The sequence below is a fragment of the Watersipora subatra genome, chromosome 2 (assembly GCF_963576615.1).
Source record: "Watersipora subatra chromosome 2, tzWatSuba1.1, whole genome shotgun sequence".
Classification (NCBI taxonomy): Eukaryota; Metazoa; Bryozoa; class Gymnolaemata; order Cheilostomatida; family Watersiporidae; genus Watersipora; species Watersipora subatra.
The window spans coordinates 358,897-386,826 of record NC_088709.1 but is presented as its reverse complement, the minus strand read 5'-3'; the positions used below and the strand labels follow the sequence as shown (position 1 = coordinate 386,826).

At 35.2% G+C, this 27,930-nt stretch overlaps 1 protein-coding gene across 1 annotated transcript; it reads right to left on the bottom strand.

The window, feature by feature from the left end:
* Window positions 1–122: 122 nt before the first annotated feature.
* Window positions 123–27,827, bottom strand: LOC137388822 (succinate--CoA ligase [GDP-forming] subunit beta, mitochondrial-like). Its single transcript, XM_068075277.1, has 11 exons — window positions 27,656–27,827; window positions 26,640–26,790; window positions 25,014–25,125; window positions 24,543–24,633; window positions 20,279–20,431; window positions 17,592–17,681; window positions 2,824–2,979; window positions 2,627–2,729; window positions 2,335–2,477; window positions 372–492; window positions 123–261 (listed from the first exon to the last, which is right to left on the bottom strand). The coding sequence occupies exons 1-11, from the start codon at window positions 27,713–27,715 to the stop codon at window positions 149–151; spliced, it is 1,293 nt and encodes a 430-aa protein (XP_067931378.1). The 5' UTR covers window positions 27,716–27,827; the 3' UTR covers window positions 123–148.
* Window positions 27,828–27,930: the final 103 nt, after the last annotated feature.

The window sequence follows — 27,930 nt, the reverse complement described above, 5'->3', positions numbered from 1 at the left end:
TGTTTGCAGTGTGGCCGTCGCTACAGCTCATGCGGACCAACTCCGTATGAACAAATAAATATTACAAAACTAGGCGGTCAAAATACAGTTCACAGAGATAAAAAGTGCAAATACTATGAAAATAAAAGCCTAAGCGGTTGTGCCAGCCTTACGCACCAGCCTTCTCAACTACTGTCTTCGCCGCGTGTTGAAAACCGTCCGCCATTAATATTGGAAGATTGCTTTCCGCTAGGATCTTTTGGGCCTCTTCAACGTTGAACCCTGCAAAGTGCTTCCTGATGTGAGGACAACGCATATCATAGAACACCTAAATAAATGTATTAAAGGTACATTTGTACATGAGTATGTAAGCATCAATACAACATGCTTACCTTCAAGACGTACAACTAGAGGTAGGGTTAATTGGAGGGCTTTCGCAGCTTTAACAATTCCATTTGCCACAGTTGCACAATTGACGATTCCACCAAATATATTGACGAGCACTGCCTTCACCTACCATACAAGTGAACAGATAGATTTTGTGGTACAATCTTTATTATACAGAGACAGCACTTCAAGTGGCTGTGTTGAAAGAGGCAGCATTTCAACTTACATACCGTAAAACCTGTATTTGAACGCCACCTCTATTTGAGTGTCACTATGGAACAAGGATTGAATACAGCGCCAGCCTTTAATTGAACCCCACTTCTATTTGAACGCCACTATTTGACATTGTTAATCTGTACGAATGAACGCATAATAGTGAGTGATCAGTAGAAAAGTGTCCACAAAACTGTCCTAATAATAACTCGGTTACATCAATAATAATTAATTTATTCGTCGTTTCTGTTCGTGTCGAAGTTCATTTCCAAATCTTTAGGTTTTTTCGTTAAAACTTTGATCGCAACATGATAGAATTACTATCTGTACCAGGCAAAAAGTAGTCCTTTTTTAACGCAGTCTTGATACTTCGATGTATATGAAAAAAGTTTCCATATTTATGATGGAAAACGTGCTACTACATATTTTGAGGCTAACACTTTAAATTTATTTTGATTACATGTGGTTTCTCTTTAATGGCGCTAAAAATTTCTATTCTAAAATAGCATCGCGTAAAAAGATTTGCTCTGCTAAACAAATGCTAGACATAGTGAAAGGTATTGAACATCCAGAAGGATATGAAATGGTTCCAAACGGAAGCAACAGTCAAACACAACTGGCTGAGCAAACGATGCTAATATTTCTGTTTTAAAAATGTTAATACTTGTTTTAAAATGTTAATTTTTGTTGCTGCACGTATTATAGTTATGGTTTGTTTATGTTACTAGTTATTGAACATATGTATAGTTATAGCAGTTGATAGATTATTATTATTATAAAGCTTATAAATTTTCAGATTTATAGCATATTATTTGATAGAATGATTGCGGTAATCTGAACTCAGCTTACAATGGATCGACGCTTGTAACTCGTTCTATTGCACATAAAATGCCAGTTTTGGCAGCGAACTGTAGCAAAAATATTGATGAGTACAATGAGAGGTTGTGCAACCTTGTTAAATATAGTTGTAAAAATGAAAATATGCTTTTAAAATTAAAATAAGAAACTTCAAAGCTCCAACAATCTGCAACGCAAGCTATAAGATCATCGTAGGTTAATTGCAAGCAATATATATCAACTGGTAGAGACATGTATCAGCTTTCTCATGCATATTTATTAAAAATCTACAAGTTGGAGGTAAGTTAGCAAATTTATTGCATTTAAAAGTGTTAATGCCGCACCGACCGAAGGAGAGTGCAAATTATAGGCGACATTCGATTAGCTCGCAAAATGGTTAAATTATCTTCTCAACACTCCAACAAGGTGTTTGAAAAATACAATGCCACCCTTTATTTGAACGTAACCTCTAATAAAGCGCCTCTCTGAGGGAAGGGTTGAAAAATAGAGTGCCATGGCGTTCAAATAAAGGTTTTATAGTAGCTGTGCTGACAGAGGCAGTATTTAAACTTACATAGCTGTGCTGACAGAGGCAGCGTTTCCACTGACATAGCTGTACTGACAGAGGCAGTATTTAAACTGACATAGTTGTACTGACAGAGGCAGGATTTAAACTGACATAGCTGTGCTGACAGAGGCAGCGTTTAAACTGACATAGCTGTACTGACAGAGGCAGCGTTTAAACTGACAGAGGCAGCATTTAAACTGACAGAGGCAGCATTTAAACTGACAGAGGTAGCGTTTAAACTGACAGAGGCAGCGTTTAAACTGACAGAGGCAGCGTTTAAACTGACAGCTGTACTGACAGAGGCAGGATTTCAACTTACATAGCTGTGCTGACAGAGGCATGTAACTTACATGGCTGTCGTGTAGAAGAAGAGTGAAAGCCTTGTGCACCTGTTCCTCATTTACACCCCCTCCACAATCGAGGAAGTTGGCAGGTTCTCCACCACATAGCTTCACGATGTCCATAGTGGCCATTGCCAAACCAGCACCATTTACTGTAAAAAGACAACCCTTTGATGAGCGATTGATTTGTGTTGTAGAATTGGGCCAGAGACAATAGTTATCGATGCAGGAACTACGCCGATCAAGTCAAAGGCTATAAACCATAATAACAACAGATAGCATGTTACAAAATATTATGCACCTAAACAGCCGATAGATCCATCGAGGCCGACATAATTTAGGTTGTTTGCTTCTGCCTCAACTTCTCTTGGGTCCATCTCACTTCTGTCATCCATAGCAAAGATCTGGCGATAAAAGATAGAAACATTACCATACTACCTAAAGCTACAGTAGCTAATCGTACATCTCACTGGTCCACACCTTTTCTATCACACTTACCGACTGCTGTCGAAAATAGGCGTTGTCATCAAAATTGATCTTCGCATCGAAGCAAACAACGTGGCCCTGAGGTGTCTCACCAAACGGATTGATTTCAATCTGGGTAGCGTCGACGCTCAAGAAAAATTTGTACATGTTCTTCATCTGTTCGACGGCCTACAAAAGTGTGTCAAATGTTTACACAAAGGTCAATACTTTTGAGAACTCCTGATTTGTAGTGGACTTCGGCCATTTATATACCTGCTTGTGGACAAATAATTGATACACCTACTTAGTGTGCAGATAATTTACATACCTACTTGTGGGAAGATAATTTATACACCTACTTGTGGGAAGATAATTTATATACCTGCTTGTGGGAAGATAATTTATATACCTGCTTGTGGGAAGATCATTTATACACATACTTGTGGGCAGATAATTTATACACCTGCTTGTGGGAAGATGATTTATATACCTGCTTGTGGGAAGATAATTTGTACACCTGCTTGTGGAAAGATCATTTATATACCTGCTTGTGGGCAGATAATTTATATACCTACTTGTGGGAAGATAATTTATATACCTACTTGTGGAAAGATCATTTATATACCTACTTGTGGGAAGATCATTTATATACCTACTTGTGGGAAGATAATTTATATACCTACTTGTGGGAAGATAATTTATACACCTGCTTATGGGCAGATAATTTATACACCTGCTTGTGGGAAGATCATTTATATACCTGCTTGTGGGAAGATAATTTATATACCTGCTTGTGGGAAGATAATTTATATACCTGCTTGTGGGAAGATAATTTATACACCTGCTTGTGGGCAGATAATTTATATACCTGCTTGTGGGAAGATAATTTATATACCTGCTTGTGGGCAGATCATTTATACACATACTTGTGGAAAGATCATTTATATACCTGCTTGTGGGCAGATAATTTATATACCTACTTGTGGGAAGATCATTTATATACCTACTTGTGGAAAGATCATTTATATACCTACTTGTGGGAAGATCATTTATACACCTACTTGTGGGCAGATAATTTATATACCTACTTGTGGGAAGAAAATTTATATACCTACTTGTGGGAAGATAATTTATATACCTGCTTGTGGGAAGATAATTTATACACCTGCTTGTGGGCAGATAATTTATATACCTGCTTGTGGGAAGATAATTTATATACCTGCTTGTGGGCAGATCATTTATACACATGCTTGTGGAAAGATCATTTATATACCTGCTTGTGGGCAGATAATTTATATACCTACTTGTGGGAAGATCATTTATATACCTACTTGTGGAAAAATCATTTATATACCTACTTGTGGGAAGATCATTTATACACCTACTTGTGGGCAGATAATTTATATACCTACTTGTGGGAAGAAAATTTATATACCTACTTGCGGGAAAATCATTTATACACATACTTGTGGGAAGATAATTTATATACCTACTTGTGGGAAGATAATTTAAACACCTGCTTGTGGGCAGATAATTTATACACCTGCTTGTGGGAAGATAATTTATACACCTGCTTGTGGGCAGATAATTTATACACCTGCTTGTGGGAAGATAATTTATATACCTACTTGTGGGAAGATAATTTAAATACCTGCTTGTGGGAAGATAATTTATACACCTGCTTGTGGGAAGATAATTTATACACCTGCTTGTGGGAAGATAATTTATACACCTGCTTATGGGAAGATAATTTATATACCTGCTTGTGGGAAGATAATTTATACACCTACTTGTGGGAAGATAATTTACATACCTACTTGTGGGAAGATAATTTATATACCTGCTTGTGGGAAGATAATTTATACACCTACTTGTGGGAAGATAATTTATATACCTGCTTATGGGAAGATAATTTATACACCTGCTTGTGGGCAGATAATTTATATACCTGCTTGTGGGCAGATAATTTATACACCTACTTGTGGGAAGATAATTTATATACCTACTTGTGGGAAGATAATTTATATACCTGCTTGTGGGAAGATAATTTAAACACCTGCTTGTGGGCAGATAATTTATATACCTGCTTGTGGGAAGATAATTTATATACCTGCTTGTGGGCAGATCATTTATACACATACTTGTGGGAAAATAATTTATATACCTGCTTGTGGGAAGATAATTTATACACCTGCTTGTGGGAAGATAATTTATATACCTGCTTGTGGGCAGATAATTTATATACCTGCTTGTGGGCAGATAATTTATATACCTGCTTGTGGGAAGATAATTTAAACACCTGCTTGTGGGAAGATAATTTATATACCTGCTTGTGGGAAGATAATTTATATACCTGCTTGTGGGAAGATAATTTATATACCTGCTTGTGGGAAGATAATTTAAACACCTGCTTGTGGGCAGATAATTTATATACCTGCTTGTGGGAAGATAATTTATATACCTGCTTGTGGGCAGATCATTTATACACATACTTGTGGAAAGATCATTTATATACCTGCTTGTGGGCAGATGATTTATATACCTACTTGTGGGAAGATGATTTATATACCTACTTGTGGAAAGATCATTTATATACCTACTTGTGGGAAGATAATTTATATACCTACTTGTGGGAAGATAATTTAAACACCTGCTTGTGGGCAGATAATTTAAACACCTGCTTGTGGGCAGATAATTTAAACACCTGCTTGTGGGCAGTTAATTTATATACCTACTTGTGGGCAGATAATTTATATACCTGCTTGTGGGAAAATAATTTATATACCTACTTGTGGGAAGATAATTTATATACCTGCTTGTGGGAAGATAATTTATACACCTGCTTGTGGGCAGATAATTTATATACCTGCTTGTGGGAAGATAATTTATATACCTGCTTGTGGGCAGATCATTTATACACATACTTGTGGAAAGATCATTTATATACCTGCTTGTGGGCAGATAATTTATATACCTACTTGTGGGAAGATCATTTATATACCTACTTGTGGGAAGATCATTTATATACCTACTTGTGGGAAGATAATTTATATACCTGCTTGTGGGAAGATAATTTAAACACCTACTTGTGGGAAGATAATTTATATACCTACTTGTGGGCAGATAATTTATATACCTGCTTGTGGGAAGATAATTTATACACCTGCTGGTGGGCAGATAATTTATACACCTACTTGTGGGAAGATAATTTATACACCTACTTGTGGGAAGATAATTTAAACACCTGCTTGTGGGAAGATAATTTATACACCTGCTTGTGGGAAGATAATTTATATACCTACTTGTGGGAAGATAATTTATATACCTACTTGTGGGAAGATAATTTATATACCTGCTTGTGGGAAGATAATTTATATACCTGCTTGTGGGAAGATAATGTATATACCTACTTGTGGGCAGATAATTTATATACCTGCTTGTGGGAAGATAATTTAAACACCTGCTTGTGGGAAGATAATTTATATACCTGCTTGTGGAAAGATAATTTATATACCTGCTTGTGGGAAGATAATTTATATACCTGCTTGTGGGAAGATAATTTATATACCTGCTTGTGGGAAGATAATTTATATACCTGCTTGTGGGAAGATAATTTAAACACCTGCTTGTGGGAAGATAATTTATATACCTGCTTGTGGGAAGATAATTTATATACCTACTTGTGGGAAGATAATTTATATACCTACTTGTGGGAAGATAATTTATATACCTACTTGTGGGAAGATAATTTATACACCTGCTTGTGGGAAGATAATTTATATACCTACTTGTGGGAAGATAATTTATACACCTACTTGTGGGAAGATAATTTATACACCTGCTTGTGGGCAGATAATTTATACACCTGCTTGTGGGAAGATCATTTATATACCTGCTTGTGGGAAGATAATTTATACACCTGCTTGTGGGCAGATAATTTATACACCTACTTGTGGGAAGATAATTTATATACCTGCTTGTGGGCAGATAATTTATACACCTGCTTGTGGGAAGATAATTTAAACACCTACTTGTGGGAAGATAATTTATACACCTGCTTGTGGGAAGATAATTTATATACCTGCTTGTGGGAAGATAATTTATATACCTACTTGTGGGAAGATAATTTATATACCTACTTGTGGGAAGATAATTTATACACCTGCTTGTGGGAAGATAATTTAAACACCTACTTGTGGGAAGATAATTTAAACACCTACTTGTGGGAAGATAATTTATACACCTGCTTGTGGGAAGATAATTTATACACCTGCTTGTGGGAAGATAATTTATATACCTGCTTGTGGGAAGATAATTTATACACCTGCTTGTGGGAAGATAATTTATACACCTGCTTGTGGGAAGATAATGTATATACCTGCTTGTGGGAAGATAATTTATACACCTGCTTGTGGGCAGATAATTTAAACACCTACTTGTGGGAAGATAATTTAAACACCTACTTGTGGGAAGATAATTTATATACCTGCTTGTGGGCAGATAATTTAAACACCTACTTGTGGGAAGATAATTTAAACACCTACTTGTGGGAAGATAATTTAAACACCTACTTGTGGGAAGATAATTTATATACCTGCTTGTGGGAAGATAATTTATACACCTGCTTGTGGGAAGATAATTTATACACCTGCTTGTGGGAAGATAATGTATATACCTGCTTGTGGGAAGATAATTTATACACCTGCTTGTGGGCAGATAATTTAAACACCTACTTGTGGGAAGATAATTTAAACACCTACTTGTGGGAAGATAATTTACATACCTGCTTGTGGGAAGATAATTTATACACCTGCTTGTGGGAAGATAATTTATACACCTGCTTGTGGGAAGATAATTTATATACCTACTTGTGGGAAGATAATTTATATACCTGCTTGTGGGAAGATAATTTATATACCTACTTGTGGGAAGATAATTTATACACCTGCTTGTGGGAAGATAATTTATACACCTGCTTGTGGGAAGATAAGTTATATACCTGCTTGTGGGCAGATAATTTATATACCTGCTTGTGGGAAGATAATTTAAACACCTGCTTGTGGGAAGATAATTTATACACCTGCTTGTGGGAAGATAATTTAAACACCTGCTTGTGGGCAGATAATTTATATACCTGCTTGTGGGAAGATAATTTAAACACCTGCTTGTGGGAAGATATTTTATATACCTGCTTGTGGGCAGATAATTTAAACACCTGCTTGTGGGAAGATAATTTATACACCTGCTTGTGGGAAGATAATTTATATACCTGCTTGTGGGCAGATAATTTAAACACCTGCTTGTGGGCAGTTAATTTATATACCTACTTGTGGGCAAATAATTTATATACCTACTTGTGGGAAGATAATTTATGTACCTGCTTGTGGGAAGATAATTTATACACCTGCTTGTGGGCAAATCATTTATACACATACCTGTGGGCAGATAATTTAAACACCTGCTTGTGGGCAGATAATTTATATACCTGCTTGTGGGCAGATCATTTATACACATACTTGTGGGCAGATAATTTAAACACCTGCTTGTGGGCAGTTAATTTATACACCTGCTTGTGGGAAGATAATTTATACACCTGCTTGAGGGCAGATAATTTATATACCTACTTGTGGGCAGATAACTTATATACCTACTTGCAGGAAGATCATTTATATACCTACTTGTGGGAAGATAATTTATATACCTGCTTGTGGGAAGATAATTTATACACCTGCTTGTGGGAAGATAATTTATATACCTGCTTGTGGGAAGATCATTTATATACCTACTTGTGGGAAGATAACTTATATACCTGCTTGTGGGAAGATAACTTATATACCTGCTTGTGGGAAGATAATTTATACACCTACTTAGTGTGCAGATAATTTATATACCTACTTGTGGGAAGATAATTTATACACCTACGTGTGGGCAGATAATTTATATACCTGCTTGTGGGAAGATAATTTATATACCTACTTGTGGGAAGATCATTTATATACCTACTTGTGGGAAGATAATTTATATACCTACTTGTGGGAAGATAATTTATACACCTGCTTGTGGGCAGATAATTTATATACCTACTTGTGGGCAGATAACTTATATACCTACTTGCAGGAAGATCATTTATATACCTACTTGTGGGAAGATAATTTATATACCTGCTTGTGGGAAGATAATTTATACACCTGCTTGTGGGCAGATAATTTAAACACCTACTTGTGGGAAAATAATTTATACACCTGCTTGTGGGAAGATAACTTATATACCTACTTGCAGGAAGATCATTTATATACCTACTTGTGGAAAGATAACTTATATACCTGCTTGTGGGAAGATAATTTATACACCTGCTTGTGGGCAGATAATTTATACACCTACTTGTGGGCAGATAATTTATATACCTGCTTGTGGGAAGATAATTTATATACCTACTTATGGGAAGATAATTTATATACCTGCTTGTGGGAAGATAATTTATACACCTGCTTGTGGGCAAATCATTTATACACATACCTGTGGGCAGATAATTTAAACACCTGCTTGTGGGCAGATAATTTATATACCTGCTTGTGGGCAGATCATTTATACACATACTTGTGGGCAGATAATTTAAACACCTGCTTGTGGGCAGTTAATTTATATACCTACTTGTGGGCAGATAATTTAAACACCTGCTTGTGGGCAGATAATTTATATACCTGCTTGTGGGAAGATAATTTATACACCTGCTTGTGGGCAAATCATTTATACACATACCTGTGGGCAGATAATTTAAACACCTGCTTGTGGGCAGATAATTTAAACACCTGCTTGTGGGCAGTTAATTTATATACCTACTTGTGGGCAGATAATTTATATACCTACTTGTGGGAAGATAATTTATATACCTGCTTGTGGGAAGATAATTTAAACACCTGCTTGTGGGCAGATAATTTAAACACCTGCTTGTGGGCAGTTAATTTATATACCTACTTGTGGGCAGATAATTTATATACCTACTTGTGGGAAGATAATTTAAACACCTGCTTGTGGGCAGATAATTTAAACACCTGCTTGTGGGCAGTTAATTTATATACCTACTTGTGGGCAGATAATTTATATACCTACTTGTGGGAAGATAATTTATATACCTGCTTGTGGGAAGATAATTTATACACCTGCTTGTGGGCAAATCATTTATACACATACCTGTGGGCAGATAATTTAAACACGTGCTTGTGGGCAGATAATTTAAACACCTACTTGTGGGCAGATAATTTAAACACCTGCTTGTGGGCAGTTAATTTATATACCTACTTGTGGGCAGATAATTTAAACACCTGCTTGTGGGCAGATAATTTATATACCTGCTTGTGGGCAGATCATTTATACACATACTTGTGGGCAGATCATTTATACACCTACTTGTGGGAAGATAATTTAAACACGTGCTTGTGGGCAGATAATTTAAACACCTACTTGTGGGCAGATAATTTAAACACCTGCTTGTGGGCAGATAATTTAAACACCTGCTTGTGAGCAGATAATTTAAAAACCTGCTTGTGGGAAGCTAATTTATACACCTGCTTGAGGGCAGATAATTTATACACCTGCTTGTGGGAAGATAATTTATATACCTACTTGTGGGCAGATAATTTATATACCTGCTTGTGGAAAGATCATTTATATACCTACTTGTGGGCAGATCAATTATACACCTGCTTGTGGGAAAATAATTTATATACCTGCTTGTGGGAAGATAATTTAAACACCTGCTTGTGGGAAGATAATTTATACACCTGCTTGTGGGAAGATAATTTATATACCTGCTTGTGGGCAGATCATTTATACACATACTTGTGGGCAGATAATTTAAACACCTGCTTGTGGGCAGTTAATTTATATACCTACTTGTGGGCAGATAATTTAAACACCTGCTTGTGGGCAGATAATTTATATACCTGCTTGTGGGCAGATCATTTATACACATACTTGTGGGCAGATCATTTATACACCTACTTGTGGGAAGATAATTTAAACACGTGCTTGTGGGCAGATAATTTAAACACCTACTTGTGGGCAGATAATTTAAACACCTGCTTGTGGGCAGATAATTTAAACACCTGCTTGTGAGCAGATAATTTAAAAACCTGCTTGTGGGAAGCTAATTTATACACCTGCTTGAGGGCAGATAATTTATACACCTGCTTGTGGGAAGATAATTTATATACCTACTTGTGGGCAGATAATTTATATACCTGCTTGTGGAAAGATCATTTATATACCTACATGTGGGCAGATCAATTATACACCTGCTTGTGGGAAAATAATTTATATACCTGCTTGTGGGAAGATAATTTAAACACCTGCTTGTGGGAAGATAATTTATACACCTGCTTGTGGGAAGATAATTTATACACCTGCTTGTGGGCAAATAATTTAAACACCTGCTTGTGAGCAGATAATTTAAACACCTGCTTGTGGGAAGATAATTTATACACCTGCTTGTGGGAAGATCATTTATACACCTGCTTGTGGGAAGATCATTTATATACCTACTTGTGGGCAGATAATTTAAACACCTGCTTGTGGGAAGATAATTTATATACCTGCTTGTGGGAAGATAATTTAAACACCTGCTTGTGGGAAGATAATTTATATACCTGCTTGTGGGAAGATAATTTATATACCTGCTTGTGGGAAGATAATTTATACACCTGCTTGTGGGAAGATAATTTATACACCTGCTTGTGGGAAGATAATTTATACACCTGCTTGTGGGAAGATAATTTATATACCTGCTTGTGGGAAGATAATTTATACACCTACTTGTGGGAAGATAATTTATACACCTGCTTGTGGGAAGATAATTTATATACCTGCTTGTGGGAAGATAATTTATACACCTGCTTGTGGGAAGATAATTTAAATACCTACTTGTGGGAAGATAATTTATATACCTACTTGCGGGAAGATAACTTATATACCTGCTTGTGGGAAGATAATTTATACACCTGCTTGTGGGAAGATAATTTATATACCTGCTTGTGGGAAGATAATTTATACACCTACTTGTGGGAAGATAATTTATACACCTACTTGTGGGAAGATAATTTATATACCTACTTGTGGGAAGATAACTTATATACCTGCTTGTGGGAAGATAATTTATACACCTGCTTGTGGGAAGATAATTTATATACCTACTTGTGGGAAGATAATTTATATACCTACTTGTGGGAAAATAATTTATACACCTGCTTGTGGGAAGACAATTTATACACCTGCTTGTGGGAAGATAATTTATACACCTGCTTGTGGGAAGACAATTTATACACCTGCTTGTGGGAAGATAATTTATATACCTACTTGTGGGAAGATAATTTATATACCTGCTTGTGGGAAGATAATTTATATACCTGCTTGTGGGAAGATAATTTAAATACCTGCTTGTGGGAAGATAATTGATATACCTGCTTGTGGGAAGATAATTTAAACACCTGCTTGTGGGCAGATAATTTATATACCTGCTTGTGGGAAGATAATTTATATACCTGCTTGTGGGAAGATAATTTAAACACCTGCTTGTGGGAAGATAATTTATATACCTGCTTGTGGGAAGATAATTTAAACACCTGCTTGTGGGCAGATAATTTATATACCTGCTTGTGGGAAGATAATTTATATACCTGCTTGAGGGAAGATAATTTAAATACCTGCTTGTGGGAAGATAATTGATATACCTGCTTGTGGGAAGATAATTTAAACACCTGCTTGTGGGCAGATAATTTATATACCTGCTTGTGGGAAGATAATTTATATACCTGCTTGTGGGAAGATAATTTATACACCTGCTTGTGGGAAGATAATTTATACACCTGCTTGTGGGAAGATAATTTAAACACCTGCTTGTGGGCAGATAATTTATATACCTGCTTGTGGGAAGATAATTTATACACCTGCTTGTGGGAAGATAATTTAAACACCTGCTTGTGGGCAGATAATTTATATACCTGCTTGTGGGAAGATAATTTATATACCTGCTTGTGGGAAGATAATTTATACACCTGCTTGTGGGAAGATAATTTATACACCTGCTTGTGGGAAGACAATTTATACACCTGCTTGTGGGAAGATAATTTATATACCTACTTGTGGGCAGATAATTTATATACCTGCTTGTGGGAAGATAATTTATACACCTGCTTGTGGGCAGATAATTTATACACCTACTTGTGGGAAGATAATTTATACACCTGCTTGTGGGAAGATAATTTATATACCTGCTTGTGGGAAGATAATTTATACACCTGCTTGTGGGAAGATAATTTATACACCTACTTGTGGGAAGATAATTTATATACCTGCTTGTGGGAAGATAATTTATACACCTGCTTGTGGGAAGATAATTTATATACCTGCTTGTGGGAAGATAATTTAAACACCTGCTTGTGGGAAGATAATTTATATACCTGCTTGTGGGAAGATAATTTATACACCTGCTTGTGGGAAGATAATTTATACACCTGCTTGTGGGAAGATAATTTATATACCTGCTTGTGGGAAGATAATTTATACACCTGCTTGTGGGAAGATAATTTATATACCTACTTGTGGGAAGATAATTTATATACCTGCTTGTGGGAAGATAATTTATACACCTGCTTGTGGGAAGATAATTTATACACCTACTTGTGGGAAAATAATTTATATACCTGCTTGTGGGAAGATAATTTATACACCTGCTTGTGGGAAGATAATTTATACACCTGCTTGTGGGAAGATAATTTATATACCTGCTTGTGGGAAGATAATTTATACACCTGCTTGTGGGAAGATAATTTATATACCTACTTGTGGGAAGATAATTTATATACCTGCTTGTGGGAAGATCATTTATATACCTGCTTGTGGGAAGATAATTTATATACCTGCTTGTGGGAAGATAATTTATATACCTGCTTGTGGGAAGATAATTTATACACCTGCTTGTGGGAAGATAATTTATACACCTGCTTGTGGGAAGATAATTTATATACCTGCTTGTGGGAAGATCATTTATATACCTGCTTGTGGGAAGATAATTTATATACCTGCTTGTGGGAAGATAATTTATACACCTGCTTGTGGGAAGATAATTTATACACCTACTTGTGGGAAAATAATTTATATACCTGCTTGTGGGAAGATAATTTATATACCTGCTTGTGGGAAGATAATTTAAACACCTGCTTGTGGGCAGATAATTTATATACCTGCTTGTGGGAAGATAATTTATATACCTGCTTGTGGGAAGATAATTTAAATACCTGCTTGTGGGAAGATAATTGATATACCTGCTTGTGGGAAGATAATTTAAACACCTGCTTGTGGGCAGATAATTTATATACCTGCTTGTGGGAAGATAATTTATATACCTGCTTGTGGGAAGATAATTTATACACCTGCTTGTGGGAAGATAATTTATACACCTGCTTGTGGGAAGATAATTTAAACACCTGCTTGTGGGCAGATAATTTATATACCTGCTTGTGGGAAGATAATTTATACACCTGCTTGTGGGAAGATAATTTAAACACCTACTTGTGGGAAAATAATTTATATACCTGCTTGTGGGAAGATCATTTATATACCTACTTGTGGGAAGATAATTTATACACCTGCTTGTGGGAAGATAAATTATACACCTACTTGTGGGAAGATAATTTATACACCTGCTTGTGGGAAGATCATTTATATACCTACTTGTGGGAAGATAATTTATACACCTACTTGTGGGAAAATAATTTATATACCTGCTTGTGGGAAGATAATTTATATACCTGCTTGTGGGAAGATAATTTATACACCTGCTTGTGGGAAGATAATTTATACACCTACTTGTGGGAAAATAATTTATATACCTGCTTGTGGGAAGATAATTTATATACCTGCTTGTGGGAAGATAATTTATACACCTGCTTGTGGGAAGATAATTTATATACCTGCTTGTGGGAAGATAATTTATACACCTGCTTGTGGGAAGATAATTTATATACCTGCTTGTGGGAAGATAATTTATATACCTGCTTGTGGGCAGATAATTTATATACCTGCTTGTGGGCAGATAATTTATACACCTGCTTGTGGGAAGATAATTTATACACCTGCTTGTGGGAAGATAATTTATATACCTACTTGTGGGCAGATAATTTATACACCTGCTTGTGGGAAGATAATTTATACACCTACTTGTGGGAAGATAATTTATACACCTGCTTGTGGGAAGATAATTTATATACCTGCTTGTGGGAAGATAATTTATACACCTGCTTGTGGGAAGATAATTTATACACCTGCTTGTGGGAAGATAATTTATATACCTGCTTGTGGGCAGATAATTTATACACCTGCTTGTGGGAAGATAATTTATACACCTGCTTGTGGGCAGATAATTTATACACCTGCTTGTGGGAAGATAATTTATATACCTACTTGTGGGCAGATAATTTATACACCTGCTTGTGGGAAGATAATTTATACACCTACTTGTGGGAAGATAATTTATACACCTGCTTGTGGGCAGATAATTTATATACCTACTTGTGGGAAGATAATTTATATACCTGCTTGTGGGAAGATAATTTATACACCTGCTTGTGGGAAGATAATTTATATACCTGCTTGTGGGAAGATAATTTATATACCTGCTTGTGGGAAGATAATTTATACACCTGCTTGTGGGAAGATAATTTATATACCTGCTTGTGGGAAGATAATTTATATACCTGCTTGTGGGCAGATAATTTATACACCTGCTTGTGGGCAGATAATTTATACACCTGCTTGTGGGAAGATAATTTATACACCTGCTTGTGGGAAGATAATTTATACACCTGCTTGTGGGAAGATAATTTATACACCTACTTGTGGGAAGATAATTTATACACCTGCTTGTGGGAAGATAATTTATATACCTGCTTGTGGGAAGATCATTTATATACCTACTTGTGGGAAGATAATTTATATACCTGCTTGTGGGAAGATCATTTATATACCTGCTTGTGGGAAGATAATTTATACACCTGCTTGTGGGAAGATAATTTATATACCTACTTGTGGGAAGATAATTTATATACCTGCTTGTGGGCAGATAATTTATACACCTGCTTGTGGGAAGATAATTTATATACCTGCTTGTGGGAAGATAATTTATACACCTGCTTGTGGGAAGATAATTTATATACCTGCTTGTGGGAAGATAATTTATATACCTGCTTGTGGGCAGATAATTTATACACCTGCTTGTGGGAAGATAATTTATACACCTACTTGTGGGAAGATAATTTATACACCTACTTGTGGGAAGATAATTTATACACCTGCTTGTGGGAAGATAATTTATACACCTGCTTGTGGGAAGATAATTTATATACCTGCTTATGGGAAGATAATTTATATACCTACTTGTGGGAAGATAATTTATACACCTGCTTGTGGGCAGATAATTTATATACCTGCTTGTGGGAAGATAATTTATACACCTGCTTGTGGGAAGATAATTTATACACCTACTTGTGGGAAGATAATTTATACACCTACTTGTGGGAAGATAATTTATATACCTGCTTGTGGGAAGATAATTTATACACCTGCTTGTGGGAAGATAATTTATACACCTGCTTGTGGGAAGATAATTTATACACCTGCTTGTGGGAAGATAATTTATACACCTGCTTGTGGGAAGATAATTTATATACCTACTTGTGGGAAAATAATTTATATACCTGCTTATGGGAAGATAATTTATATACCTACTTGTGGGCAGATAATTTATATACCTGCTTGTGGGAAGATAATTTATACACCTGCTTTTGGGCAGATAATTTATACACCTGCTTGTGGGCAGATAATTTAAACACCTACTTGTGGGCAGATAATTTAAACACCTACTTGTGGGAAGATAATTTATATACCTGCTTGTGGGCAGATAATTTAAACCCCTGCTTGTGGGCAGATAATTTATATACCTACTTGTGGGAAGATAACTTATATATCTACTTGTGGGAAGATAATTTATACACCTGCTTGTGGGCAGATAATTTATACACCTGCTTGTGGGAAGATAATTTATACACCTGCTTGTGGGAAGATAATTTATATACCTACTTGTGGGAAGATAATTTATATACCTGCTTATGGGCAGATAATTTATACACCTGCTTGTGGGAAGATAATTTATACACCTACTTGTGGGAAGATAATTTATACACCTGCTTGTGGGAAGATAATTTATACACCTACTTGTGGGCAGATAATTTATACACCTGCTTGTGGGAAGATAATTTATACACCTGCTTGTGGGCAGATAATTTATACACCTGCTTGTGGGCAGATAATTTAAACACCTACTTGTGGGCAGATAATTTATACACCTGCTTGTGGGCAGATAATTTAAACACCTACTTGTGGGCAGATAATTTAAACACCTACTTGTGGGAAGATAATTTATATACCTGCTTGTGGGCAGATAATTTAAACCCCTGCTTGTGGGCAGATAATTTATATACCTACTTGTGGGAAGATAACTTATATATCTACTTGTGGGAAGATCATTTATACCCATACTTGTGGGCAGATAATTTATACACCTGCTTGTGGGAAGATCATTTATATACCTGCTTGTGGGAAGATAATTTATACACCTGCTTGTGAGCAGATAATTTATATACCTACTTGTGGGAAAATAATTTATATACCTACTTGTGGGCAGATAATTTATACACATACTTGTGGGCGTAATAGTTAGATACCTACTTGTGCATGAGTAATTTATATACCTGTTTATGGGTTTCACCCTGAAAGCCGAGATTAGTTGCCATACGTTCCGCCTGCTCATCAGTTAGCCCTTCGAATATATCAACAGCTTCCTGTGGAATAGTGTAATGGAAAGTAAAATGCTGCCAGATATCCAAGTGTATGCAAAGGGTGTACTTTCAGAATTACTTCTTTCCTCTAACATAAATAGAATTCAATTTACAATCATAATTGTGCAGTCTGTTCCAGACTAACATAGAAATGCAAGTACTACTAGAGACAAGCAATAGTATTGAGTACTACTAGATACAAGGAATAGTAGTGAGTTTTACGAGGTACAAGCACTAGTATTGAGTACTACTAGATACAAGCAATAGTATTGAGTACTACTAGGTACAAGCAATAGTATTGAGTACTACTAGGTACAAGCAATAGTATTGAGTACTACTAGATACAAGCAATAGTATTGAGTACTACTAGGTACAAGCAATAGTATTCAGTACTAATAGGTACAAACAATAGTATTGAGTACTACTAGGTACAAGCAATAGTAGTGAGTTTTACGAGGTACAAGCACTAGTATTGAGTATTACTAGGTACAAGCAATAGTAGTGAGTTTTACGAGGTACAAGCATTAGTATTGAGTACTACTAGATACAAGCAATAGTATTGAGTACTACTAGGTACAAGCAATAGTATTGAGTACTACTAGATACAAGCAATAGTATTGAGTACTACTAGGTACAAGCAATAGTATTGAGTACTACTAGATACAAGCAATAGTATTGAGTACTACTAGGTACAAGCAATAGTATTCAGTACTAATAGGTACAAGCAATAGTATTGAGTACTACTAGGTACAAGCAATAGTAGTGAGTTTTACGAGGTACAAGCACTAGTATTGAGTATTACTAGGTACAAGCAATAGTAGTGAGTTTTACGAGGTACAAGCATTAGTATTGAGTACTACTAGATACAAGCAATAGTATTGAGTACTACTAGGTACAAGCAATAGTATTGAGTACTACTAGGTACAAGCAATAGTATTGAGTACCACTAGATACAAGCAATAGTATTGAGTACTACTAGGTACAAGCACTAGTATTGAGTACTACTGGGCAAGAGAAATGTGCATCGAGAGAATCAAAATAATAAAGAGAGAATTGTATAATTGGTAGGTATTGCTGTGACCATTAATATTACATGTAGGTTATAAATAAAGACCTAAAAGCAGCTATTGAAAGCCTTAAACTCAAATTTTACTATAATAAGAACTGTGTTCGTCCGCCTGTCTGAAGCCATGGTAACAACGTTAGCAGAAAAAGTTACCTCGCACATGAATTGAGCCCAGGCTCTCCGTTTTACAGACAAGCGGGCTACTCGCTACACTACTCAACCGCTTTGCCACTTCATGGAAGAATTATGTACCATAAGTCCTCATGCTCAAGCCGTGCTGGTTGTACTCACAAACAGATGACTCACGAAGGAAAAAATAACCCTCCAACAAGCCGTCTGTGGTATCTAGCCGCCCTTTCCAACAAGCCGCATATGCCCGCAGCTAAACGACTGAGGTTTTGTCGTCCTTGACACTTTCAGGAGCGAGAGTGTTGAGACAAGTTTCGTTATTCCCCCGTCCTCTTGAATAAGAAAAACTGTTTTGCACTCAGTTTGGTCCATAGTTTCTGCTTCGATGTCAGCAGGTATTAACATGCTCCCAACCACTTGTCTCTCACTCGTGTGTCATGAATTCAACTCGACAGAGTGATAAATTCTTCTTTAGTCTTAAGTATTCAATAAACATGACCTTAAAAATAAACGAGCAAGTCGCCAAAAACCCCAATCCATAAAAGTGTGCCATGAATGCGATTCTATGGTTATAACGCAAGAGCTGAGCAGAGAGCGCATTTATCGGGAAGCCGCCCTGAGCGCCACGTAAGTTTTAAAAAAATGGCCTTAAGTCACGGCCTATGACCTTGAACCAGAAGCCCCGCCCAATGCCAAGCCACGTGGCTTGAGCATGAGGACTTACGGTACATACAGATTACTCATGACGATCTCTCACAGTGTATATGACTGTCAAGCATCCTACTAACAAGCATTATTACTTGTCTATTAAAATGGTTAAGAATAAATTTTCAGCTACAAACCAGTACTACTACTAGTACCTAACTAGTGTATATTATAGACCAGTACTACTACTAGTACCTAACTAGTGTATATTATAGACCAGTACTATTACTAGTACCTAACTAGTGTATATTATAGACCAGTACTACTACTAGTACCTAAATAGTGTATATTATAGACCAGTACTACTACTAGTACCTAACTAGTGTATATTATAGACTAGTACTACTACTAGTACCTAACTAGTGTATATTATAGACCAGTACTACTACTAGTACCTAACTAGTGTATATTATTGACCAGTACTACTACTAGTACCTAACTAGTGTATATTATAGACTAGTACTACTACTAGTACCTAACTAGTGTATATTATAGACCAGTACTACTACTAGTACCTAACTAGTATATATTATAGACCAGTACTACTACTAGTACCTAGCTAGTGTATATTATAGACCAGTACTACTACCAGTACCTAACTAGTGTATATCATAGACCAGTACCAATAGACCTGACTACAATGTCGAGTTAGCGTAAGACAATGTCTAGTAGACAGAGGAATGAACCGGAAAATACTTACGGTAAATATAGCGTCTGGGTTCTCCTTAGCTACCTGCTCGATATCAACTCCACCCTCAGGACTACCAACAAGCACGGGCCCGTTGTGCTCTCTATCCATTAGAATAGCAAAGTAGGTCTCTCTGGCTATGTCAAGGGCCTCTCCAATCGACACCTGTAATGATGTAATTGAAGCGTATCACAGTATGCTAGCAACATTCGAAACTAAAATGCTGCCTTCCCTATCAGTGTAATGCATGTATTTTGGCTCCACAGAAGAAGCCGATATTCATGATTACGCGCTACAATCTTTCATATCAACCTGTCTTTTGTTTTAACCACTCATGATTCATGTTTAAGCTTTAAGAACCAAAAACATTCAGCCCTACCAAGGAACATCTTACTGCTTGCATAAACCTACATATATACCCTACAGGATGAATTTATTCGCGGAGTTATATTTCGCGAAAATTGCCATTTCATGCATATTCGCAGATTAATTTATTCGCAGCTGAAAACGGTCACTCTCTATGAAGCGTTAACTCTATTACGTCTAGCAATAGAGTTAACCCTACGCATGCGCACATTGCGTGTTTCGTTTTCTATTTAGCTTACAACTATAAGTCGCTCGTGCTAAGCTATAAATTTTTTGCTGCGTTCAGAGGTTTTTACGAATATTCATAGATTTGGAGGCCTTTGATGAACCAACAATTTGTGGTAAGTAATGAGTTTTTTCAAAACCATTTACTAAATTAATTGAATTTTACTTTGGTTCTTCGGTATAACGCAATATTTATTTTTCCATCCTTACCGCTTCATTATTTGTTTTAGTGTGAGAGAGATTTTTCATCATACACGAAAGCACAATGATTGTAAGGGTGGTGGATGTCATTCTAAGAAGATCACCAATCATTCAGGGAGGTCTTGAAATTGAGGTAGATGTGACTGCAGCTGCTAACGAGGAGAACATATCTGTTTTAAAAAAGGAACAAAAACGCCTTTACGAGCGCAAATCTTTGGCCAACCGGCAGAACTATGCAATAGTAAGCCACGAGGAAAGTTCTGATGATAACTTCCTTACCAGTCATGTAGTAGCAAGAGAATCGCCTTTAACATCTACCCAAGACGGTGACAGCGATATAGAGCTGCTATTACCAAAATAACTAGTCAGAGAGCACCATTACACGCTAGTATTTACTTATCAAGAGTATCAGTTTAATTGTATTGCTCTAGACAAACGTCATATAGACTAAACTGTTTATATTTACTCCATTCATCGTTTGTAAAATTTTATTTGTATTTGAAATATTTTATTTGTACACTCAAGTTTGTAATAAATCATGATATATCTATACATGAAATAAAATATATAATTTAATCATGTTTGCTGCAGCGATATCAAGGAGTTGTTGTCGATGAAGGGGGTCTAGGTTGACTGGTTGCTTCTCTGCCAATATTACTGCCTTGATGAATATTACTACTTGTCTCTAGTTTTCGTGATCGGAGTAGGTTGTTTCATTCTCAATCTGCAGTAAACACAAAAAAGAAAAAATATTAATAAGTGTTACCGAAGTACAAAAACAATAGCTGAAGTATTTAATGAAAGCGATCAGTTTTTAAACAAAAGAAATAACTAATGCAGTTAATTATGGAAAAACGTATCTGCAAATCAAATACATACCATAATGTCCAGATCAAAATTATGATCGTCCTCAACTTCGGTATTAGCGATTGATGGAATCGATTTCAATGTAAAAAGACTAGGAGATTTTTTGCGATGACGAAGCCATGCCGAATAACTTGTGAAAACCTTGAATAATTTTGTAAAGTTTGATGCAATGGCAATAAAACTCGAAGCCCGGCGATGATTTTAAAGAAGTTTTGGAACTCGGCAACGTTTAGTACTTCTGCCTAGCAGCTATTTTCGCGATGACGCCATTCTGCATATCTTGTGACAACCTTGAATAATTTTGTAAATAAATGTGATGCATTGGCAATGGTGTTAGCTCCAAGCCCAAGCAATGATTTTAAAAATGTTTTGGAACTCAACTACGTTTAGTATTTATATTAAAAACTAGCCTAGCGACTAGTTATTAATTTGATGCAGTAGTTATTCTCCTTTGTGATTAAAAATAGAACTAATTATTCACGGAATTTAATAATTCGCGGAATTGACTTCGCGAAATCGCGAATTTTTATAACCAACGAATATTTTCATCCTGTAGGGTAGTTCAATCAAGAGACGTACGTGTAAATACTTAGATATATTGCACAATCAAAGGATGTACGTGGACGTACTCAAATATATTTTACAATCAAGAGACATACGTGTAAGTATTTAAATATATTGTACAATCAAGAGACATATGTGTAAGTATTTAAATATGTTGTACAATCAAGGGACATACATGTAAGTATTTAAATATTATTGTACAATCAAGAGACATACGTGTAGGTACTTAAATATAATGCACAATCAAGAGACATACATGTAAGTATTTAAATATAATGCACAATCAAGAGACATACATGTAAGTATTTAAATATAATGCACAATCAAGAGACATACATGTAAGTATTTAAATATATTGTACAATCAAGAGACATACATGTAAGTATTTAAATATATTGTACAATCAAGAGACATACGTGTAAGTATTTAAATATAATGCACAATCAAGAGACATACATGTAAGTATTTAAATATAATGCACAATCAAGAGACATACATGTAAGTATTTAAATATAATGCACAATCAAGAGACATACATGTAAGTATTTAAATATATTGTACAATCAAGAGACATACATGTAAGTATTTAAATATATTGTACAATCAAGAGACATACATGTAAGTATTTAAATATATTGTACAATCAAGAGACATACATGTAAGTATTTAAATATAATGCACAATCAAGAGACATACATGTAAGTATTTAAATATAATGCACAATCAAGAGACATACATGTAAGTATTTAAATATAATGCACAATCAAGAGACATACATGTAAGTATTTAAATATATTGTACAATCAAGAGACATACATGTAAGTATTTAAATATATTGCACAATCAAGAGACATACATGTAAGTATTTAAATATATTGTACAATCAAGAGACATACATGTAAGTATTTAAATATAATGCACAATCAAGAGACATACATGTAAGTATTTAAATATAATGCACAATCAAGAGACATACATGTAAGTATTTAAATATAATGCACAATCAAGAGACATACATGTAAGTATTTAAATATAATGCACAATCAAGAGACATACATGTAAGTATTTAAATATATTGTACAATCAAGAGACATACGTGTAAGTATTTAAATATAATGCACAATCAAGAGACATACATGTAAGTATTTAAATATAATGCACAATCAAGAGACATACATGTAAGTATTTAAATATAATGCACAATCAAGAGACATACATGTAAGTATTTAAATATATTGTACAATCAAGAGACATACATGTAAGTATTTAAATATATTGTACAATCAAGAGACATACATGTAAGTATTTAAATATATTGTACAATCAAGAGACATACATGTAAGTATTTAAATATAATGCACAATCAAGAGACATACATGTAAGTATTTAAATATAATGCACAATCAAGAGACATACATGTAAGTATTTAAATATATTGTACAATTAAGAGACATACATGTAAGTATTTAAATATTATTGCACAATCAAGAGACATACATGTAAGTATTTAAATATAATGCACAATCAAGAGACATACATGTAAGTATTTAAATATATTGTACAATTAAGAGACATACGTGTAAGTATTTAAATATAATGCACAATCAAGAGACATACATGTAAGTATTTAAATATAATGCACAATCAAGAGACATACGTGTAAGTATTTAAATATATTGTACAATCAAGAGACATACATGTAAGTATTTAAATATATTGTACAATCAAGAGACATACATGTAAGTATTTAAATATAATGCACAATCAAGAGACATACATGTAAGTATTTAAATATAATGCACAATCAAGAGACATACATGCAAGTATTTACAGTGAAACATTAAAAAAAACTTGTGAGTAATAAAACTCACTTGACTAGCAGGTTTTTGCAGTTTCCATCCTGCGGATGATGCACACTGCGGATGATGCACACTGCGGATTAACTTGAGGATTAACTTGAGGATTAACTGCACGGAAACAAAGTGAGTTTCCTTAAAAATAACAAGAGTTACAAAAAGAGAATACTAGCCAAAAGAAAAACTGACCAACTCACCTTGTTGACTGTGACACCATCAGCGGGCGTCTGCTTTGTAATCAGTCGATTGCCAAGCATTTCTCCAACCAGCTCTGAGACTTTACGTTGACTACAAAACGCGGAGTAAATTGTAAAATGAAACCACCTCAGCCACGTATGAAACGAAACCGCCAACGAAAGCCACGTATGAAACGAAACCACCAACGAAAGCCACGTATGAAACGAAAAGCTGTGTGGATGTTTGTTTTGAATGGCAGGAGTTTTACTAAGATTCAAGAAAGAGTTCTGTTTACAACGGTCCATATAAATAAAATAAATAGCTCATTGCTGCTCTATCGCTCGTCACTAAGGTGGCAATTGAAACGGTTGTCACTAGTATTTCATTTAGTGACAACGCAACCAACAATAAATATCAAAGATGCATCAACCCACGAAAAAGGACAAGCAATGGACTCGCTACTTGATGAGACATAACTATGGTTTACTTACTCCTTGGTCAGATGCACTCCTCCCTTGAAGCCTGTATCAAAATGGCCCTTCCCTTTGCCTCCCGCCAATATCTGAGCTTTAATCACAAATTCTTCGGCTTTGCTTTCCTCATCTACATACAAAAATATTATTAGTGGAGGCCGAGAGCTCCCACCAGACCTGAGAATTGACAAGAAAAGAAATACAGTGACAGTAAGAGAATTTGACAGCGAGAGTATAGGAGTTCATGAGGAGTTCATTTCCAAGACTAGTTATTTCCATTTTTTGCACTTTTTGACTTTTTAATCTTAAATTATACTCTAATAATATGAGTATATTGATTTTTTGTTCCTAAACCAGTTATTTCTCATACATTGCACCCTTTAAAATCTTTGTTTTGTTCCAAAACCAGTTATTTCCTATTGGGTTTCATTCCAAAAGCAGTTATTTTTTTGCTTGCTTTTCAATTGGTTGTTGTAAAACTAGGTCAGCTTTTTGATTTGTTGACTTAGTTTTGTAAGCTATCTCTCCACTTCCTGTGCTTTCATGATGGATGCATCTTCAACAAGTAATTCTACTGTAGCAACATTAAATGACTTTTTGGAAGAACCTGTGCAAATAACGCGACCTGGTAAAAGTAAAAAGAACAAAGAGAATGTAGAAGGTAACTAATTTAAACCTTTTACTGTTAAATTGGCTTGAAACCAAAATTTAACTAAATTGCAGAAGGCAAAAACAAATGAAACAATCACATCAAACACAATGCATGTTTGTTTGTGTTTAGTACAAAAGTTAACTAGTGCTAGTAGTAGTAATCTACTACTATTTTTGCTATTAACTCTTTCGCAAGCCAATGTATCGGCTTCCACAGTAATATAAGTACAGACGGTAAGCCGATGGATCGCATTATCAATAGGGTGTCACTTTTATTTTCATTACAAGACCCAAACGTTAGCTAGACTAATCAAATGATGTCTGAAACAACCTTACTGTCAATCACGTGCAACCAATAAAAAAAAATTGGCTTAACAATTTTATTTTTAATTATTTTTCAAAACGGCAAACCAGATCGTTACTTTCATAGATATAAAAAACACACCCCGTTTGATCAACACAAAAACAAGTGGCGAGTTTGAGATTTACTAAACAATTTTATACATATCTTGTAGAGAATTTCTTTCTAAATAAGATGCTTTTTACAGTAAAATGATATACGGTATGTTTTTATTTTCGAAATATTATTGTATATAACATGTTGGTTCACCGCTTGTAACTAGTCCACATTAATTATTAGTTCACCTAAAGCTGTAGTTAAAGTCAGACTATTATCCAAGACTTATTGTTTAAATCACTAGTTGCTGATCCTTTCATGTCAAAAGCAGTTATTTCTGGAAATAACTGCTTTTGAAAAAAAATGCAGAAATCTGTTGGCTGTTTACCATGCTTCTTGACAAAATTGTTGAACAAAAAGAAAGTATAAGCTTGCTTTGTCATTTGTCTTGAGTATTAGCTAAAAACTATGCCAATTATATTGAACAATATTGAGTATACAAAATTTTTTTGCTTGTGAAAAATGCTAAAATCGGATATAACTGGTTTTGGAAAAGAACTCCTCATGAATATGTAAAGTAGATATTAGTTACTAACACAACTCCTTTGTTAGCTCGTCTGCCTCCTTAACACTTGAGGCAACCCTGAACCTCTGAACGGTAACTCCATGATCTGCTAGAAGCTGTTTGCTCTGATACTCTTGTAGATGAAGAGACCTGCGGGACATGCCACTCATCGCAGCCATACACTAAAATAATCAAATAGGCACCATACACTAATTTCTATGTTGACGTCTATAGAGCAGTCTGTCGTGGTGAGCGCGCTATACTTATGCAAAAAAAAACATCTATGAGTCCAACATAAGCATGTAGGCTATGTAATGGGTTGACATGTCAACGCTTGACTGGTTATAGGTCATTTGACTTTCCGCAAGTACATATATTTGACTGGTCAGACGAAATCAGCAACATAAGTTGCTAGCTATGATACAAAATTAGAAAAGTGAACTTCGATGGCAAGCCATGAGTTTAAATAAAGCACCTGTATTCTTTATGTGATAGCTAGTACAACTAATTTTATCAGAAATATGATGTGAAAAGCCAGCTTTTGCTGCATACTTCAGCAAACATATGAATCTGTGTAATGAGGTTCTATACAACATGCTTAAATATATTTATAGGATTTAAAAATGCATTAAAATTTAGCATTAAAAAATCTTTAGCTCAAACAAATTGCGGCTTATATTATAAATATATTCATATGTTAACTGAAAGCAAGAGATATCAGCTTGTAGAGAAAATTGTCAGCTTTCCAAAGCGTATTTATTTAGGGCTCTTTGAGAAGTTAAAGTTAAGTTACAGCAGCTTTTATCTGAGGTCCAAATTACGCTACTACATGTAATTAGCTTGGCTTTTGGGCACTTTGGAGCAGTGAGCGACCGGTCGCGAAAGAGTTAATAATCTGTTCACGTAAATTAGACATCGTCTATTTATGGATATTACGTGCGTATAATATATATTCTCGGAGGATTAATGATAATCTAAAATAATAGTCAGATACGCTATGTTTACAAATATACAAAGCACTTGCTGAATCAACGCTGTCGTCCTTACCGAATGAGAATGAAATATAGTCTGTTGGAGTGCTCTTTGAACAGTTCTAATGTGTGCCATTTGTGCGTAGTGAGTAGAGTGTTGCTATATATTTGCTACGTTAAGCTATGCATATGCTAAAACAAAATATTGGTTTTATATCCTATAATTTACAAGAAAATTCAACGTCGAGTTGCAGGCAAAACAAAAGCACTAGCACAACGTCGCCCGGTCTTGTCTGTCAGCGATAATATTTCAAAGTTATTCTACGTGCAGTGTTTACAAATTAAACTACG